A 21,339-nucleotide genomic window follows, 5' to 3' on the forward strand; every position below is an offset into this window, starting at 1 on the left:
ATCCTATCTACCTGCGACTCCACTTTCAAGGAGCTATGAACTTGCATTCTAAGGTCTCTTTGTTTAGCAACACTCCCTAGGACCTTACCATTAAGTGTATAAGTCCTGCTAAGATTTGCTTTCCCAAAATGCAGCACCTCACATTTATCTAAACTAAACTCCATCTGGCAATACTCATTCCATTGACACATCTGATAAGATCCAATTGTACTCTGAGGCAATCTTCTTTGCTGTTCACTACACCTCCAATTTTGGTGTCATTTGCAAACTTTCTAACTATACCTTCTATGTTCACATCCAAATCATTTATATAAATGTCAAAAGATAGTAGACCTAGTGCTGATCCTTGTGGCACTCCACTTGTCACAGGCCTCCAGTCTGAAAAGCAACTCTCCACCACTACCCTCTGTCTTCTACCTTTGAGCCAGTTCTGTATCCAAATGGATAGTTCTCCCTGTATTCCATGTGATCTGACCTTGCTAATCAACCTCCCATGGGGAGCCTTGTCGAACGCCTTACTGAAGTCCATACAGATCATGTCCACTGCTCTGCCTGACTTGTTATGACATCAGACCCCTTTACTTACATGATATAGGCTGGAGTAATGGATGGTGATTGCAAAGGCTCCTTTCAAGCGTGTGGCTGACCAGGAAACTCTTTATTCCTGCCATTGATGAAAGTCGGAAGTATTTATAGGCCACAAAATGAACACACCTTCCTTGGTCACTAGCCCTGCAATGGGACTTCAACCAAGAGCTTCTGAATTAGAGACAGAGACACTATTGACACTGCCAGAAGACATCTATAGAATATGTTTAGAGAGTTTATAATTATAATTGGTGAGTTGATTTTAACTAATACTCCATATTTGTAAGTTCATCTGCTTCATTTTCTTCATAATGGACAAATGAGTTTGCAAGTGTTGAGTTATTGGTAAGTTACATTTTTCTGGTATACAATTTATGCAAATTAATTATTTTTCATAATTTTTACTTGATATCAAATATATTTTTGACTAAAGTCATGCTGATATAAATGTGAAAATATCATTTTAGGACAATAAGATGAACAATTTTGATAAAATAACAGGGATTATTTTGGTACAAGCACATTGTATTTGTGTGCTAGTCTTAGTACCAATAATTTCTATTCTCTTGTCTTTGTGCTGGGAAACTCTTCCCTCATGACAGATAAAAATCAAAAACAACTGTCTAAGTGGTGTAGCTCTTAGCACAGGATTGAGCAGTGCAAATAAACCACACCAAGCTACAATGTTTTCCTGCTATCTGTGAAGATCTTTAACCATTAAAGCTGTGTGTGGTAATGCCAATTATCTCGTGCAGTACTACAGGTCACAGCTGCACTCTACTTCATGCCACAACCCCACTGCAATAGATCTGCAAAACTTAACAGTAATAAATCCTGTTCCGATGTGCTTCATACTCACATCAAATGATTGCAATTAACCAAGGATTCTAATAGTTCAGCTGTACTTGTGAGTCATTGTATGCCAATTTGTATCTGTTTGGTTCCTCCTATTATATTGTTACTACCATATATGCTGAAGTAATAGTCAAATTTTTTGACTACTTTTAAAGGTTAAATTTATTGGGTCGACTATTACATGGACACTACTTTTGAGGAGCTGAAATTCATGCCCATGAAAATTCATACTTTATCAGTAACAGAAGTCCAACTGATCTCCAAACGAATAAAGAAAAATAAACAAATTATGGTAATTGTGAAAATCTGGAGTGGAACACAATAGCCAGCGGTCTGGAAGACTGGGAGTGGAGCGGAACAATTGGTACACTGACTCATAAATGTTGATTTGTTATCTGTGAAGAACTAGGGTCAAGCTTCACACAAGATGTATGGAAAATTCCAGATTATTTATCCAAAGATAGTGGATTGACTTTTACATGAAATCAACTGTTCCTCACGTGTAATATGGTATATTGCCTTGTGCTTAGTCCTACAAAGGTATATAATGAAAAACCAAAATGGTGTTATAAAGATTGCTTCACTTCTTCCAGTTGGAGAATATGCTAAGGGTTAGTCAGATGGGGCACTATTGTGACAGCAATATCTCACTTTTTAAAATCTAATTGTGTTTTGTGGCATTTAACTGATCTTTATCATGTTTAAAACTTTTTTAAACATGTGAAAAGCGATATGATAACTAACATCATGTGGCTGATTTAAAGCAGGCCTCATAGAATCTGTAGAGAGAAACAGAGAGTAGAATTTAATAGTCAGGCCAGTGCCCCTTCCACTAAATGAGGAATTGTTACTACTCCATTGTGGCCATTTCTTGGCATCCCATTTGGATTAAATATGAATGAGGTATGCCCACTGTATGCCTTTAAGGTTGCTAACTCTGCTGGGGCAAATCCTTCCCTCCATCCACAATTTCATTGCCAAATAATCAGAGGCTACAGCTCTTTCTCTCTAGTATCAACAGTGCTGCTGGGATCTAAGGAAACTGGTGGTGCTGCAGCAGGCCAAATGCTGAATGTCAGTACTGAAGCATCGAGGTGAAGGTAGGTGGGATTAGATTACCAAAGTCAATCAGGAGACGGCAATGAGGAAAAAGTCATTGTAAAGGATGGAGAGGGCTCCCTTCCATTTCTATTCTGTCAATGATTGGTCCCTCCTTTGGGAGCAGGATGATTGAGAAGGAAGAAAATCTCATTAAGATGCAAGCATTCTTGCCAGGGTTCAATACCAGAGGTGGTGAGATGAAGTACCATGCTTGGCTTACAGTGTGGAATATCCATCCTCCACTATTTCTGCTCCAGACCAAATTGTAGATTTGGAGGGAATGAGGGTTGAAATCTGAAAGGTGACAAGGCTACACCTGAGGAGCAATAAATTCTAAGCAGAGTTTTGGCTTCATTTCAAAGATCTCTGATCAGATTATTATGTTAGCATTTGGTTCAAGGGAATTTGACTGAACAAAATGGTTGCTGTACTTGTATAAAGCCTGGTGACCTCACCTGGACTATTATGTAAAGTTTTGGTATCCTTATCTGAGGAAAGATATTTTTAGCATGGAGAGAATTCAGCAAAGTTATACCAGATTCATCACTGGTATGGCAGTGTTGTTTTATGAGATTGAGGAAGTTGGGTTTCTATTCTCTATAGTCTTGAAGAATGAGGTGAACTAATTGAAACTTGTAAAGTTCATTCAGGTCATGACAGTATAAATGTAGATAGATGTTTCCCCTGCTAGAACTCGGGGTCATAATCTTAATTTAAAAAGTAAGGCATTGGAAAATGAAATGAGGAAGAATACTCTCACTCAGAGCATGATGAATCTTTGGAATTCTCTAGCTCAGAGAGCTATAAAACCTCAATCATTGAGCAGGATGAATACAGAAACTGATAGACCTCTGGACACCATTAATGTCATACGATAGTTAGAAGATCAGCCATTATTGAATGGCAGGACAGGATCAATGGGCTGACTGGCCTACTCTTGTTCCTATGTTTCTAGGGAACTGTGCCTGAATATATAAACATGTTACCACTAGGCAGGTTTTCAAATCATGTTCATCTGACAAAACAGATGTAACTTGGTGGAATTAAGTTGGAAACTGTATGTAGTTTTCTTAGGTTGGATTTACTCCCTGTTTTCACCATACTTTCATTTTGTCAATAAGAAATGGGGTTATGGAGCTTAATTGTAAAAATTTGCAGTGGAAAGTTATGCTGTTGTTTGTTTAATACTATTTACTGGCATTTAAGTGTGTACAATACTGAGATATATCAAACCCATAAATACTAAGCAGTCAGGCAATAGATTTTGTATAGGTCGATACAGTGGGTCTACTCAGAAGATTACTGAAGTTTAGAGTTATTTCTGAACTATATTGCTTGCTTGTTTAATATCCATTTCCAAGATGTTTTTGTGGCTAAATTGAACAGAGTCTCTTTCTTCTAAACTGCCTCAGTGGTACCATATACAACAGTGACAGATGGTAGGAAGAATAGTCATACAGATATCCAGCACAGAAACAGACCCTTCGGTCCAACTGCACTGACCAGATATCCCAATCTGACTGAGTATCATTTGCCAAACATTTGGCCTATCTTCCTCTAAATGTTACCTGTTCATACATCCATCCAGGTGCATTTTAAGTGCAGTAATTGAACCCACCTCCACCACTACCACTGGCAGCTTTTTCCATACATACACGTGAAAAGGTTACCCCTCAGGTTCTTTTCAAATGTTTCTCCTCTTACCTTAATCCGCTGTACTCTAGTTTTGGACTCTCCCACTCAAGGAAAAAGGCCTCGGCTATTCACCATATCACTGCCCTGCATGATTTTATAGGTCTGGTTCAGGGAGGCATCAATTACTTTCTAAATGGGGAGAAATTTTAGAACGTCCAGAAGACTGAAGTGCAAAGAGCCTTGGGAGTCCCAGTCTGGGTTTCTCTTAAGGTAAACTTGAGATTGGTAGTTAGGAAGGCAAATACAATGTTGTCATCTATCGCAAGAGGTCTAGAATATAAAGGTAAGGACGTACTTCTGAGGATTTATAAAGCTCTGGTCAGACCACATTTAGAGTATTGTACCTCAGGAAAGATGTAATGGCCCTGGAGTGGGTCCAGAGGAGGTTCACGAAAATGATCCCAAGATTGAAAAGCTTAACATATGAGGAATGTTTGAGGACTCTAGGATATACTCAATGAAGTTTGGAAGGATAGGTGGGGGTGGGGGGGGGGGGGGGGGGGCGGGGTGGGTGGTCTGAAACATTAAGAATACTGAATAGCCCAGACAGAGCGGATGTTGGGAAGACAGTTCCATTGGCAAAAGAGACGAGGACCTGAAGGCACAGCCTTAGAGGAAGACCCTTGAGAACAAGAGTGGTGAATCTATGGAATTCATTGCCACAGAAGGCTGTGCAGGCCAGGTCATTGAGTATATTTGAAACAGAGATAGATATATTCTTGATTTCCATGGGGATCAAAGGTTTTGGCAGAGAGCCGGAACATAGGGTTGAGAAACCTATCAATGATGGCAAAGCAGACTCAAGGAGCCGAATGGCCTAATTTCTGCTCCTATGTCTTATGGTCTTATGGCCATACAATTTGTGGTGATGTTAAAGTCTCAATACTAGTCAGGTATGGGAGAACTTCAAATAGCAGTTTGGAATATTTTCATCCAAAATATTGTAGCTGTAACAGTCTTTATTTAAGAATATGGGGTAGGCCTTTTAGAATTGGGATGAGGAGAAATTTCTTCAGATGGAGAGTGGTGAGCCTGTGCAATTCTCTGCCTAAGAAATTAGTTGAAGCCAAAACATTGAAGTTTTCAACGAGTTAATATAGTTCTTTGTGTTAAAGGGACCAAAGATTACGGGGAGAAAGAGGAACGCGGTACAGGTACTGAGTTGCTCAGCTGTGATCATAATGAGTGGTGGAGCAAGCTTGAAGGACAGACTAGCTTACTCCCGCTCCTATTTACTCTGTTTCTATACAGTACTCCTTCACTGCTGTATGAACACTAAGTAAGATTAAGCGCTCAAAGCTCTGGACCAACGTTTGACATGTGACCTTGTACCTTCCAAGGAAAAGTGCTAGAATGGAGCTAATGCTGAAGAGAATTTATGAATGGAACATAATGAATCAGATAGTGTGAGAAAATTAAACTGTCTTCGTGCATTATGATACAGAGAAGTGATTTTGCAGCTAAATGTACCATAGGGAAATGTAAAACCACAAAACCATTATATATTTTTATAAAACTGAAACTGTCCTGTTTCTCACAGTGGTAGAAGTCTAAGTCCTTCTGTTCCCATAAAGACGAAAATAAAATAAAGTGTTAGTTCTTCAGTCTTAGAAGAACTCCACCTTCATATAAATAAAATGCTTTTAACAAAGTAAAACATCCCAAGGAACTTTAGAGGATGATAATAAACAGATACCAAAACTCAGAATTTAAAAATCAAGGACTTGTTTACCAATGAGCCGAAGTAAATCACAAAGCATGATGTTGATGGGGCTTGGTTTGAGTATGATAAACAAGGAGAAATCCAGACACAGTTACTGGTTAATGTTCATAGCAATCCAATGATCACAGTTTATTTTATTGTACACTTTAACATTTAAAAATCTAAAAAGAGTGAGAAGAGATATACTTTACTATTTCTCATGCTCACCTTTCAAAATAAGTAAAACTCTGAATACCAAGTTGGTAAGTTGAGGGCAAAGTGAGATTTTCTGAAGCAACAACAGAAAATTTGCGACTGGATTTTATAGAGGGGGAGAAGGTGCTCACCTCTGGAAGGAAAGGAAATCTTTTTGAAGGTCTAGCCCACAATAATAACAAACTGAATCGGTCGACACAGACTGCAAGGAAGAATTCCACACCTCAATGGACAGGAGGTCCCACCCTGATCAGTTGGCATTTCTACTAATCCTAGCAGCCCCAGAACTCAGTATTGTGCGCGATTGGGACCAAAACCGGTCCAGGAACAGGACAATGGCAAACAGAGACTGGGGAGGTCCAGGCTTTTAAAGTGGCAAGAGATTTGAAAAATTAGGGCAAGGGGACAAAGATTGGGGAGGAACAAAAGGGAGGTTACATCTTAAGGAGAGTGCCTTGAAGTACACAGGTCACCCCTTTCCTCTCTATCTTTGCATGGAAAGTCTTGTAGAAAAATGACATTTGCACTCTGGCAGCCTGCTATTGCTCAGGATCTTAAGGGCAGTGGAGGCAGATTGAGGCACTTATGTAGGTAGGTAGAAGTGGGTGCAGCAGATGCTGGAAATCAGAGTCTAGATTAGAGTTGTGTTGGAAAACCACAGCAGGTCAGGCAGCATCTGAGGAGCAGGAAAATCGACATTTAGGGCAAAAGCCCTTCACCAGGAATGAAGAATTCTTATGAAGGTAGTAAGGCGTCAATAGGTCTTAGTGCAGGTCGCTTTGTGAGCAACTAAACCTGCAGTAGCAAAATGGGGAACGAGTTAGAGATGAGTGGGATGGAGATATGCTAAGTATTCAATGTATTTTACACATTTCCAACTGCTACCCTGAAAACATGTCATGTGGGGTGGGAGGGGTATGTGCAAAGCAGAAACATCCTCGTTGCTTTGGTTAATTGCTGGGTTTCTGAGTCAGCTTGGGTGTTCCTTGCTCCCTCCCAAATATCTAGGGCACATATCAAGAAGCTATGTTTCCATTGAACAAGTTTCCATTGTGGCAAGGTTTTGTCAGAAGTAAGTTGTGGCAGAATTTCAACAGCCTGTGCAACTTCAGAATGAATTCTGCTAAATTCACAGGATCAAACTGATTTATAATGTTCATTGAAGATTCAAAGCATAATTAGGCCCCACAAAACAATACCCCTGGGATAGGGAACATAGAAATTAACTGCAGATCCTGCCATTTTGTGCCATGGTTGACTGTGTCAGCTGAAGAAAAAAAACCTTGTAAGTAAATTTGAATTTGGGATATTGATTGGTGTGAGAATGTTAATAGCAAGGCAACTTAATCTGAGACAACTAAAATATATAAGATCAAATGTGCTTTGTTTGTTGTTTGCTTCTTGCATTCTTCCTTTGATTACCTTTGAAAAATGCTACAAGATTGAATATTAGTGGAATCTACCATGGTAGATTGGTAAATTGGATACAAAATTGGGCTGGCATAGTTGAGCAGGATTATTTTTCTGACTGATGGTCTATAACCAGTGGCGTTCTGTAAGAATCAGTGGTGGGACCTCTGTTTGTAATTTATATAAATTATTTAGATGACAATGTAGGTGGTCCGATTAGTGGATAGTGAGGAAGGTTGTCAGGATGTAGATTAGTTAGAAAGTGGGCTGAGACATGACAGAAGGATTTTAATTTGTACAAGTGGGAGATCAAATGCAAGAAGAAAGTATACAGTAATAATCAGAGGGATCTTGGGGAGCAAGTCCATAACTCCCTGAAAGTGGCAACACAATTGGATAAGGTGGTAAAGAGGCATATAGCATACCTGCCTTCATTAATTGGCAAGTCATTTTGCAGCTGTATAAAATTTCAGTTAGGCCACATTGTGTGCAGTTCTGATTGCCACACTGTAGAAAGGATGTGGAGACTTTAGAGAGGGTGCAGAAGGGGTTTACTAGGATGTTGCCTGGATTGGAGTGTATTATCTATGAGATAGAAGTATATAAAATGATGAGAAGCCTGGATAAGGTGGATGGTGGGAGTCCTTTACCTGGAGTAAAAATATCAGGTACTCAGGGGCATAGGTTTAAGGTAAGAGGGGAAAAGTTTAAAGGGGTTCTGCAAGGCAATTATTTACACAGAGGGTAATGGATGCTGGGGAGCTGGTAGAAGCAGATATGATATCAACTTTTAGACAGACACTTGAACAGGCAGGGAATGGAGGGATATGGATCAAGTGCAGACAGCTGGGATTGGTTTAGAATGGCCAATGTTTGGCACTGACTCAATGGCCTGCAAGGCTGTTTCTGTGCTATACTGATCAATATTCTGTTTCTTTTAAGGAAGTGTCTTGTCTGTAAATAGTGAAAAAGATCAGATCCAAAGATTTTGGGTATTTTTAGAGAATCTTTCCTTGTAATAGAAAGCTTCCCAGCAAGGCTGTGGCCAGACTGATAAATGAGTATGTTACGATGATACCATGTGAAAACGGCTGTGTGTGTCTCTGAAGCCAATCGTACTCTTCTGTCAACTGTTGTGCTTGCAGTTCAGGGGACACAGTCCTCCAAATCCTCTCATAGTAATTGTTAAGCCAGTCAATCTAGAAAACAGCATTGAGAAGACAAATTAAGTTTTTGTATACAATACATAGTAACATTATGGGAAATAATAGAATATTATCATAATTAAAATTCTTTGCAAATGCATATTAATAATTGACTTGTGCTTCTGTTCTAATGTGAAATGTCATGTCTACTTAGACTATAAAACTGACCACAAATCCTAAAACACAGTGATGTGCTGATTATTGGTATCTTGTTAAGATGAAGTATAGAGTAGAATTAAAATGCTTATCATAGAGGGGAAATGAACCCTCCAGATGAATTATCATACTATAGAATAATGTCCATAGATTTCACTAAGAACTGCTTCCTAATTCATTGTTGGACTTGTGTTCTGAAAATAGAATACCCAACAGCAATTTCATCTCAGTCAAGGCCTTTTGCTTTGTGACTTGTAATGATAATTAATTTAATGGAATAAAGTGCTAATGGGAATAATTTTCCCCAGTGATATTTGTAAACTTTCTTTGTTTTGACTATATTTATACTTTCATTTCACGCAATCACTAGATCAATATTTGCTCTCCAGACAAACCTCAAATGTATATATTTATGAGTGACTTCTAAAGGACAATACAGGCAGAGAAAATGGCACTATAAAATCGAAGGTGATTTAAAACCATTTGTCTGCCTCAATATAGCCTATTTTATGATAAGGTTTATCATCATAGTCGCACACTTCCATTCTTGATTTGCATGGATATATAATAGATATTTTTAAACACCATTGCAATATGTGTGGGGTAGGTGGGATTTGAACCTAGACTTTTTAGCTCAGTAGTAAGGACACTACCACTGCACCGGAAGAGTCTGAATGGAGGTACATTATAAACAAAAAGTCACACTGCTCAGAGATGTTATGCCCCCTCTATGGAGCAGGTGGGACTTGAACCCAGACCTCCTGGTCCAGAAGTAGAGATACGACTGCTACAGCATAAAAATCACTGGAGCCATTATGTGAAACTGCAGCTTATTTGCCATTAAATTGGCAAACACATTCCCAGTGTCCTACGCAGGGTGGGTGCAGTGGGAAACTGAAAAACATCATAGTGAAGAAGAGGCCAATTCTCGAAGTATAGGACTGTCGACAGAAAACCTTACTCTGCAGCAAAATATGCTGTTCCTAACTTGCAATTGATCAGCAGCATTAAAATGGTCACCTTAGATACATAATTGCTGAAACAAAATGTTGATGTTGGACTACAACAGCATTTAAATCAAAATTGGAGCTAAGAAGATACCAGTGATATCAAAGAACACTATAAATAAAAGAAATGTAAATTTCACCTAAGTGTTATGCATAATAGTGTCATAAATATTTTCTATACAAGATTTTGATTCTCTTTTGCATTACACCCAGGGAATTTTCAGCCTCCAGTCACAAAGCAGAGGTTGTGGAAATGGAAACATTATGCTCGGTTGTATCTCTCATGGCCTGAGCTTTGCGGTACTTTCATTGAAGAATGATACAGAATTTTTATATGCAGCAAAGTCAAGCAGTAAAATAGTTTTAAATGAGGTGAATGGGTGTACACATGCCTTTCACCTAATTTCCCTGATTCTGCATGGATTAGTGCACATTTGGATGGACAAGAAGGAGGTAGGCTCTTGGTCCAGTGATGCATTGGCGAGAGGAATTGCAGAGAACCTGAGCACCAAATCTCAGAGCCAGGTTGAATGCAAGTGCTCCTTTCCTTAGCCCCACCAATACCAGCGTTAGGCTACAGGAGTTCAAAATGTTGTTACTGGATAATGACTAGACATGCTGTGCATGCTCATATGTCTTCCTCTTTACAGATGTTGGAACGTGGACTTTGGCAGAAAGGTGTCTGACCAACTTAGTTGAGGTTAATAAGGGTGAATGCAATGTTCCTCAGGTGTAGCGCATTTTCTCTGTGCGTTCGATGACTCTGCCCCGAAGCTTTTACGGTAGAAGTGCAAACAGAGGTTCAGCATAAGAGCAGAAATAGACCATTCAGCCCATCCAGTCTGCGCCACCATTCAATGAAATTGCAGCTGATTTGATAGCCCTCATCCCGAGTTTAAAAATAAGTGAATGAAAATTGTCGAATAAATATTCCTGATTGAAAAATCAAGGCTTTAGTGTGCTACAAGATGGTGATGATAAATCATCATAAAATATATAAAAGTGACAACAACAGAAATTGTTGGAAAAAAAGAACAAAAATAGAAGTTAATAGAAAAGCTCAGCAGCTCTGGCAGCATCTGTGGAGAGAAATCAGAGTTAATGTTTCAGGTTCTGTGACTCTTCCTCAGAACTGATGGTAGCTAGGAAAATGTTGGTTTACATGCAGAAGATAGGGTAGGATGAGGGGGTAAGGAGTAAATGACAAGTGGGGATGGAGCCCAAAGAGAGAGAGAGAGAGGGAGAGAGAGAGAAACAATTGGACAGACAAAGTAGTGGGTAATGTTCTGGCTAGGAACATGAATAGCTATTATTGGCTAACAATGGGTTACGTGTAATAGCAGACAATGTGATAACAAGGCCCAGTTGTGGGGGTCAGGGTAAGGACATGGGACAGCTCAAGTTATTAAACTCAGTATGGAATCCGGAAGGCTGCTAGGTACACAAGTGAAAAATGAGGTGCACTGCAGCAAGCCTGAGACAGAGGTGTTGGCTGGGAACATGACTGTGTGTTGGAGGAGTAGCAGGCAACTGGAAATTCAGGGATGTTTTTGCAGATGGAACACATGTGCTCTGCAAAGCGATCACCCAGTCTACACTTTGTTTCCCTAGTGTAGAGGAGATCACATGTGAGCAGCAAATGCGATCGACTAGATTGTGTGAAGTGCAGATAAATGCTACTTCACCTGGATGATGTGTTTGGGCCCATGGATACTGAAGAGGGAGAAAGTAAACAGGTGTTACACCTTCTGCAGTCGCAGCAGACGGTGCTATGAGGCTTCTGGGGGTGTTGGGAGTGAAGGAAGAATGGACCAGGGTATCTCAGAGGGAACAGTCCCTGTGGAAGGCTGATAAGGGAGGTGAGGTGAAAATGTGTCTAATGGTGCTTCTCACTGGAGGTGGCGGAAGTGGTGGCTAATGATCCTCTGGATATGGATGCTATTGGGATGAGAGGTAAGGACAAGGGGGGAGAGGGGGTGAGGGCTGAAGTGTGGGATATGGGTCAGATCCAGCTGAGGGTTTTGTCAACAACAATGCTGGGGAATGTTTTGTTAAGGAAGAAGTTCAACATTATGGAGGCTCCTTTGTCAAAGTTGGTACCATCGGACCAAATGCAACAGAGACAAAGGAATTGGAGGAATGGAATATAGTTGAATTGTTGGAAAATCTCAGACAGTCTGGCAGCATTTGTGGAGAGAAAGCAGAGGAAATATTTCGGGGCCACTGAACCTTCTTCAGAACTGACTACTTCAGATGTTGTTTTATCCACTTACAGCACATGCATTGTGTTCTGATGAAGAAGCTTGCTGAGCTGCGCAATCACAAATCTCGAACAACTTTTATTTATATTGCGCTTTTACTGTGGTAAAATAGCCAATGACATTCCACAGAAATATTTTCAAATAAACATTTGATACCAAGCCACACAGGGGTATATCAAGACAAGGGGGGAAAAGCTTGTCCAAAGGGGTAGATTTTAAGGAGAGAGAGAGGTGGAGTAGTTTATAGAAGGAATTCTAGAATTCTAGGATCAAGGCAAATTCAACACTGAAGTCGCACAGATTGGTCATACAAAAACAACACACCTGTTCCTTGTTCATGATGGACACATCGATCAGTTTTCGTTCATATGGAACAAGAGAAATATGCTCAAATGTCAGGTAGGGAACGCCTCTAAATGTGTACTATATAAAGAAAAAAACATTGTTATTTCATACAACTTTAATTTTCATAAATATCACTTGTACCTTTTGTTATGACTGTTTGTGATTCTTTAATCTGGCATAACGTATTTAAGCATTAACCTCATCTGTTTGACTAGGCTTAACCCAACATTTCAACAAAATATTGTTGGCAGAAATTGTGGCAGTCACAAACAGCAATACGGTAATAACCACCCAATTGTTTAACACAATTATTTACAAAATAAAAGGCTTAGATGAGGAAAGCGAACAGATAGCCAAGTTTATGGATGACAAAACATCATTGTGTTTTGAGGAGGGAGAGCAAGTGGTGAGGATGGTGCAAAGAATTTGCAGAGGAATATAGACAGGTTAGGTAAATTGGCAAAACGTGGCAGATGGAAAATGTGAGGTTATGTACTTTGTCAGGAAGAACAGAGGAGCTGAATATTATTTACATAGAGAATGACAGCAGAAAGTTACCACACAGGGATTTCAGAGTCTTTGTGTATAGATCACAAAAAGCTGGCATCCAGGTTTGGCAGGACATAGAATGTTGGCCTTATTTCAAGGAAAACAGTGTATTAAAGTCGGGAAGGTTTGTTAAAACCATATAAGGCTTTAGTCTGACCACTAGGAGAAAGTGAGGACTGCTGATGCTGGAGATCAGAGCTGAAAATGTGTTGCTGGAAAAGCGCAGCAGGTCAGGCAGCATCCAAGGAGCAGGAGAATCAATATTTCGGGCATTAGCCTTCTTCAGGATTCCTGAAGAAGGGCTTACGCCTGAAATGTTGATTCTCCTGCTCCTTGGATGCTGCCTGACCTGCTGCGCTTTTCCAGCAACACATTTTCAGCTTTAGTCTGACCACAGCTGGAACACTGTGAACAGTTTTGGGCCCCTCTGTAACAATGGATATATTGTCATTGGAGGCAGTCCAGAGAAGACTTATTAGATTGATTTGAGTATGGAGAGACTTTTCTTATAGGAAGAGGTTGAGTAAAATGGACCAGTATGCATTGGAATATAGAATAATGAGAAATAATCTTGCAGAGACAACATTTTTAGAAGGCTTGACAGGGTAAATATGGGAATGTGTTTGCGCTGTCAGGGACCAGAGATTGTCATCTCAGGATCAGGGGCCATCCCAGAATCATTGGTAGAAGGAGTAAGAAAGCAATTGGCAGCATGTACTGGAGCATTTTCAAAAAATGTTTGTTTTACAAAGAAGAAAAAGAACTGGTTTCCTGCTTCAGATCAGGTTGTACCATTTGTAATTAATAAAGCCATCTAATACAGCAAAGCACTGAATTCATTGGCATGCAGCTAAATAAGAGTCGCTGTCCACACAACATATAAATTGTCTTAAAAATGTGACATAAGTTTTACAATAAATTGCAATACCTGTTTACAATTACAAATTCAAATTTTCATTTGAACCTAGTGTAAGGTCGGAAACCACAATGTTGATCCACTTATTTCTACAAAGATTACAACAAAGTTGCTGTGTTTCTGACCATCTTTCTAACCTCTTTAAATGATGCAAGTAAAATGATGAGCAAAACCTAATGTGTTCATAAAAATCGTCTAAGCCTTATCATACAGACATTCAAGTAACAGGAGTTGGTTTGTGTCTGTTTTGATCTCATCTCTCGATAGATAGGTGGTGTCATGTTGGGAATCAGCACTCCATACATCTTCCAGGAAGTGATGATAAAGTTCATTTGGGAATGCCACATGCTGACGTGTAGACAGGCTGAGGTTCTGCAGCATGGTGAAGCATTAGGATCTTACCAGCTTGCTGGAGAGACTCATGTTACCTCATTTCAGGAAATTAAAAATCACACAACACCAGGTTGTAGTCCACAGGATTATTTGGAGGCACGAGATTTTGAAGCATTGCTTCCTCATCAGCACAACCACCTGATGAAGGAGCAGCACTCCAAAAGCTGGAGCCTCCAAATAAACCTGTTGGACTACAACCTGGTGCTGTGTTGATTTGTAACTTTGCCCACCCCAGTCCAACACTGGCACCTCCACATCATTTCAGGAAGGTTGTCAAACCATGAGCCACCCTACCAACCTTCGCATAAACCAAATCATCCGCCGACATTTCCGCCACCTCCAGAAAGACCCCACCACCAGGGATATATTTCCCTCCCCACCCCTTTCCGCCTTCCGCAAAGACCGTTCCCTCCGTGACTACCTGGTCAGGTCCACACCCCCCTACGACCCACCCTCCCATCCTGGCACTTTCCCCTGCCACCGCAGGAACTGTAAAACCTGTGCCCACACCTCCTCCCTCACCTCTATCCAAGGCCCTAAAGGAGCCTTCCACATCCATCAAAGTTTTACTTGCACATCCACTAATATCATTTATTGTATCCGTTGCTCCCGATGTGGTCTCCTCTACACTGGGGAGACTGGGCGCCTCCTAGCAGAGCGCTTTAGGGAACATCTCCGAGACACCCGCACCAATCAACCAAACCGCCCCGTGGCCCAACATTTCAACTCCCCCTCCCACTCTGCCGAGGACATGGAGGTCCTGGGCCTCCTTCACCACCGCTCCCTCACACCAGACGCCTGGAGGAAGAACGCCTCATCTTCTGCCTCGGAACACTTCAACCCCAGGGCATCAATGTGGACTTCAACAGTTTCCTCATTTCCCCTTCCCCCATCTCATCCTAGTTTCAAACTTCCAGCTCAGCACTGTCTCCTTGACTTGTCTGGACTTGTCCGACCTGCCTATCTCCTTTTCCACCTATCCACTCCACCCTCTCCTCCTTGACCTATCACCTTCATCTCCTCTCCCACTCACCCATTGTACTCTATGCTACTCTCTCCCCACCCCCACCCTCCTCTAGCTTATCTCTCCACGCTTCAGGCTCACTGCCTTTATTCCTGATGAAGTGCTTTTGCCCGAAATGTCGATTTCGAAGCTCCTGGGATGCTGCCTGAACTGCCATGCTCTTCCAGCACCACTAATCCAGAATTTGGTTTTCAGCATTTGCAGTTATTGTTTTTATCTCCGTTTTTAAACCATGAGCCAGTCAGGTAGTAGTTGGTCAGTCAGTCTTCCATCAGAATCAGTACCCCAGGCATGGATGCTTGCCTACTAATAGTTGCTGGCACGTCAGAGGGCAGCAGCTGATTGTTCAGCAGCAACACCGGGAAGGCTGCTGTTGTTGCAGCAAGGACAGGCACTGGAATACCAGAACTGACGAATGATCCAGGGTACAGGCAGGTAATATTTGGAAGGCATTTGTAAGATGGGATCGCTAGGAGGGGGTATAAGGGAGTTGGCAGTAATGACATGAGCATGTGGGTGGTTCTCAACAGGACCAAGCTTATTGATGTCAAGTCCCTCAATCAAGACTGACAGGCGGTGATGGAGACATTCAGGTTCATCACCATCCTGACTAATTAAATATCCTTTTTGCCTCCAAGCTTGCCATTAAGAGGGATGAAGATTCTGGCCATGGTTGCAAACTCAAAGGTTGACATTGGCATTGTTGGTAGGATAGAATTTGAATTTTAGATTTAAATAATAAGGTTATTGTTTTTATAAAACAATTGCTGCTAACCAAATGGAAAACTTTATCTGGGGTACATGAGACATAATGCAGACAAATGGACAAATATTACCTTAGTTTCTGCCTTTACTACAACAGAAACATCTTCAATTCGAATTCCAAATTCATTATCTTGATAATAACCAGGCTCTGGAAAGGAAAAATTAACATATCAGATGCAACATTATAAAGTACTTTCGGAGAAGAAGCAACAGGTGTAATTGTCGGCCTGATGATCATTTTTTTCACACAAAAGATGATCAATGCATACAGTGGGGTGGGTTACATGAAAAACTTAAAATCTGTTAACACTGTGCTGCTAACACAGCTCAATACTGTGACGGTGGGGTGTAGGTTGATATTTTCATTTCAGGTTAATTGGTGAATATAGGCCTTCCACATCTGTATTCACTTTTAGACTGTGTGAAATTTATCTACCAACAGTAAAATATTTCATTGTTTTCAGATGTACAGTTTGCACTTTGCATCAGTGTCTGTAGCACCTAAGACCACAGGACCATAAGAAATAGGAACAGGAGTAGACCGTTCTACCCCTAGAGTTGATCCACTACTCAGAAGGTTCATGACTGATCTGATATTCCTTGTGTTTTCCCTGTAAATCTCGATTCCCTAACTGATCTAAAATCAACTATCTCAGACTTTAACATACACAAGGACGCTGCCCACAGGTCACTGTGACAAGGCAACCCAAAGACTCAACCCACCTCACTTCAGTTTTAATTTGGTGCCCCTTTATTCAGAGACTCTGCCCTTTAGTACTAAACTATCAATAGGTAGTAAAGTGCATAAGTTCTGTAAATACATTGATGTAGTGTGTGAAAAGACATCAATTTAATGTGAAAATAACAGGGCCATAAATGGAATGACCTGTGGCCAAAGAAAATTGAGCTGGAAAATCTTGCCCTCTGTTTATATTAATTTCTCATTTTCTGTATAGAAAGGGGAAGAATTTTGGGAAATGATTGTTGATCTGCTGTGTCTCGACACATTTGTCAGGGGCTTCTACGTTCATGAGGAGAAGGGATGGCATTTCTTTGGCCTCACTGTGTACTCATCAGAAGATAAGGCAGAATGATGAAGAAGACTAAGGCTACCAACTTGGCCTCCAAATAACTGGGCAATTCATTCCTATTAGAAGTATCAATCAGAATCTTACTGTCAAATTTGGCATTTGGCTGCACATCTGATAGCACAGTGTCATTTTTGCAGCAGTCAGCAATGAAGGGAGAGTGTCTGTACTTGCCATCCAATTAAGCATGTCTAGCAGGTCCACAAGGTGGATTGTCCCTTGTGAGGACCCACACTACTGAATGGATGATAACACCTGCTTGTCCTGATGGCTATGAGACAGGTAGAAGACTTCAAGGGCCCTTCAAAATGGAGACCGCTCCGTAGCATTTTGAAAATGTCAGGATCATTCAGGGTCACAGATATCAGGGATCATCAGTATGGAGGGGAAGTCCCTTCACAAAATGGTTTGTGGTTGTGGCTGTGGTTCTATCATGTCAGTGGCTCCATGAGTAAAAGAAGAGCAGTCTCCTCTCTACTGCTAGGAGAAATCCACTACGTTTCTGTCGGATCACGGGCATTTCATGGGCGTGTACATCTGCTGTCAGGAGACTGCTTTGCTGGCACCCCACTCAATTTTGGTCACACAAACAACTTCAACAAAAACAGGTTTGTCACTTTGTTATTTATTGGCCTTTACAGTGTGCAAATTGGCTGCAAAATTTCTCTAGGTAAGAACAGTGAGTGCACTTTTAAAAGCAATTAGCAAGTTCTTGACAGTATGATAAAATTCCATGCATGTCCTCCAATTCACTCTGATGTAATTTGAAAGTGTTTAACTCAATCATAAAAGATTTGCCTTTTTGATCTCTTCTACTAGTTTGATCCCTTTCACAACACATGCCCCATCCACCCACCCACTGTCACTGACGGTGCATTCTGCAGTGTTAGAATGACCACTGCCATTCTCCACCAACTGCCACTGCCACAACACCCTCACACCTCAGGCGACTCTCTGTGTGGAGTTTGCACATTCTTCCCGTGTCTGCGTGGGTTTCCTCCGGGTGCTCCGGTTTCCTCCCATAATCCAAAAATGTGCAGGTTAGGTGAATTGACCATGCTAAATTGTCCATAGTGTTAGGTGAAGGGGTAAATGTAGGAGTATGGGTCTGGGTGATATACGCTTCGGCGGGTCGGTGTGGAGTTGTTGGGCCGAAGACCCTGTTTCCACACACTGTAAGTAATCTAATCTAATCTAATCTAAACCCTCCCCCAACCCCGCATCCAAGAACTTCCATGATTTTGAAATTGAAGAAATTAACAAAGAAATATGAAATGTCTGAGCTCTAGCTTTTCTTCATAAACTCTTCTGGCACAATTTACTGTTTAAATAATTTTCTTACGGGCAAACTTACCGATAGATGTAAACATCCCCTCCTGAAGTGGGCACGTATGAGGGCTTCCAATGCCAACTGGCCCTGTGCATCAACCAAAAACATAAACAAAATTCAATAATTTTCCAAATAATTAACTTGTTTTATGCTTCTAACCTATTCACTCTGAAGGTTCTGAATGACCAATACATGGAACAACTTTCTTGAAAGTGGAGTCGCAGGTCGACAGGATAGTGAAGGCGGCATTTGGCAAACTTGCCTTCATTAGTCAGTGCATTGAGTACAGAAATTGGAACATCATACACGACACTGTGGAGCTTCTTTTAGAATACTCCATTCAATTCCGGTTGTCCTACTTCAGGAAAGATGTTGGAGAAAGTGAGGGGTACAGATGCTGGACGGTCAGAGTCAACAAGTGTGGCACTGAAAAAGCGCAGCAAGTCAGGCAGCATCTGAGGAGCAGGAGAGTTGAAGTTTCAGATATAAGCCCTCCATCAGGAAGGTGGGGGTGGGAAGGGGCTGAGAGACAAATAGGTGACTGGGGATGGGGAAAGGTAGCTGGGAAGGTGATAGGTAGGTGCATGTTGGGGTGATGAGGATAGGTCAGTGGGGAGGGTGGAGTGGATGGGTGGGAAGGAAGATGGACAGGTAGGACAGTTCAAGAGTGTGGTGTCATGTTGGAAGGTTGGATCTGGGATGAAGTGGGGGGAAGGGGAGGTTTGGAAACTAGTGAATTTGTTGTGGATGCTGTGTGGTTGAAGGGCCCTAAAGCAGAAGATGAGGCATTCTTCCTCCAGGTGTTGAGTTGTTGAATTTGGCTGTGGAGGAGGCCCAAGACTTGCATGTTCTTGGTGAAATGGGAGAGAGAGTTGAAGTTGGTGGCCACAGGGTGGAGGGGTTGTTTGGTGTGTGTGTCCCAGAGATGTTCCCTAAAACATTCCATGAGTTGGCATCCTGTCTCTCCAATGTAGAGGAGATCACATTGAGAACAACTGACACGGTTGATGAGGTACTTGGATGTGCAGGAAAATCTCTGCTAGTGTGAAAAGATGCTTTGGGGCCTTGGGTGGGTGAGGGGGGAGATGCGGGCGGAGGTTTTAGACCTATTGTGTGGCAAGGGAAGGTGCAGGTGTGGAGGGTGGGTTGGTGGTGGGGGGCTAACGAGGGAGTCACAGAGGGAATGGTCTCTGTGGAACGCAGATGGGGTGGGAAGGGAAATATATCTCTGCTGGTGGGGTTCTGACTGTAGGTGGTGAAAATGGTGGAGGATGATGTGCAGCATGGGGTGGAAGGTGAGGACCAAGGGGGTTCTGTCCTTGTTGCAGTTGGAGGAGTGAGGTTCAAGAGCAGAGGTGCAGGAAGTGGAGGAGATGCATTGGAGAACATTGTTGATAATGTGGGAATGGAAATTGCAGTCCATGAAATAGGTGGCCATCTGGGATGTCCTGGAGTGGAATTGCTCCTCCTGGGAGCAGATACGGTGGAGGAATTCAGAATTAGAAGTAAGGAATCAGCGTTTATACAGGAGATAGGGGTGAGAGGAGGTGTAGTCCAGGTAGCTGTGGGAGTTGGTGGGTTTAAAATTCATGTCCATGTTGAGTCGGTCGCCACAGATGGAAACGGACGTATCCAGGAAGGGGAGGGAGGTGTCCAAGATGGTCAAGGTGAACTTAAGGTCAGGGTGGAAGGTGTTAGTGAAGTTGATGAAGTGTTCAACCTCCTCATGGGAGCACAAGGTGGCGCCGATATCAATGTAGCAGAGGAAATGATGGGGGATGGCGCAAGTGTAACTGCAAAAGATGGACTGCACCACGTACCCGATGAAGAAGCAAGCATAGCTGGAGCCCATGTAAGTGACCATGGCTACCCCTTTGGTCTGGAGGAAGTGGGAGGATTCGAGGGAGAGATTATTGAAGGTGAGGACCAGTTCTTCCAATTGAATGAGTGGGTTGGGTGGAAGGCTTCTGGTTTAGTCAGCACGAGAGGAAGAAACCAAGGGCTTGGAGGTCTTTGTCATGGTGGACGGATGTGTATAGGGACTGGATGTCCATGGTGAAAATGAGGCATTGGAAATCGGGAAAATGAAAGTCATGGAGGAGGTGGAGGGTGTGGGTGATATGGGAGGTGTCTCAAATGTATGTGCGGAGTTCCTGGACCACGTGGGACAAGGTGATGTCAAGATATGAGGAGATAAATTCAGTGGGGTAGGAGCAGGCAGAGACAATAGGTCAACTGCGCAGCCAATTTGTGGATTTTGGGTAAGAGGCAGAACTGGGTGGTACGGAGTTCCAGGGTTGGCTGCTGTGGATGGAAGATCCCCTGAGGTGATGAGATTGTGGATGGTCTGAGAGATGGTGGTTTGGTGATGGGAGGTGAGGTCCTGTTCGAGGGGTTAGTAGGAGGAGGTGTCTGTGAGTTCAGCGGTGTAGAGGTCAGTGCACCAAACTGTCACTGTGCCCCCTTGTCTGCTGGTTTGATGGTGATGTTGGAGTTGGAATGGATGAAGTGGAGCATGTGCATTGTGAGGGTGCGAGGTTGGAGTGGGTGAGTGAGGTGGACAGGTTGAGACAGTCAGTGTCACAGCAGCAGCTGGAGATGAAGAGTTTGAGAGCAGGTAACAGATATAGGAAAGATGTTGTCAAACTTGGAGTGGGTTCAGAAAAGATTTACAAGGATATTGCCAGGATTGGCGGGTTTGAGCTACAGGGAGAGGCTGACTAGGCTTGGGCT

At 42.0% G+C, this 21,339-nt stretch overlaps 1 protein-coding gene across 3 annotated transcripts in view; it reads right to left on the reverse strand.

Annotated features, from left to right (window-relative positions):
• Nucleotides 1-6,062: 6,062 nt before the first annotated feature.
• Nucleotides 6,063-21,339, reverse strand: part of xpnpep2 (X-prolyl aminopeptidase (aminopeptidase P) 2, membrane-bound) — a 79,785-nt gene continuing 64,508 nt past the window's right edge. For all 3 annotated transcript variants that reach the window (XM_072595076.1, XM_072595074.1, XM_072595075.1), the window contains 4 exons: nucleotides 18,631-18,693; nucleotides 16,260-16,336; nucleotides 12,521-12,619; nucleotides 6,063-8,766 (listed from right to left, as the gene is read on the reverse strand). In XM_072595076.1, the coding sequence (XP_072451177.1) occupies nucleotides 8,566-8,766; nucleotides 12,521-12,619; nucleotides 16,260-16,336; nucleotides 18,631-18,693 (440 nt within the window). In that variant the 3' untranslated portion in view covers nucleotides 6,063-8,565. The remainder of the gene's footprint in view (nucleotides 8,767-12,520; nucleotides 12,620-16,259; nucleotides 16,337-18,630; nucleotides 18,694-21,339) is intronic.

The sequence above is a fragment of the Chiloscyllium punctatum genome, chromosome 25 (assembly GCF_047496795.1).
Source record: "Chiloscyllium punctatum isolate Juve2018m chromosome 25, sChiPun1.3, whole genome shotgun sequence".
Lineage (NCBI taxonomy): Eukaryota > Metazoa > Chordata > Chondrichthyes > Orectolobiformes > Hemiscylliidae > Chiloscyllium > Chiloscyllium punctatum.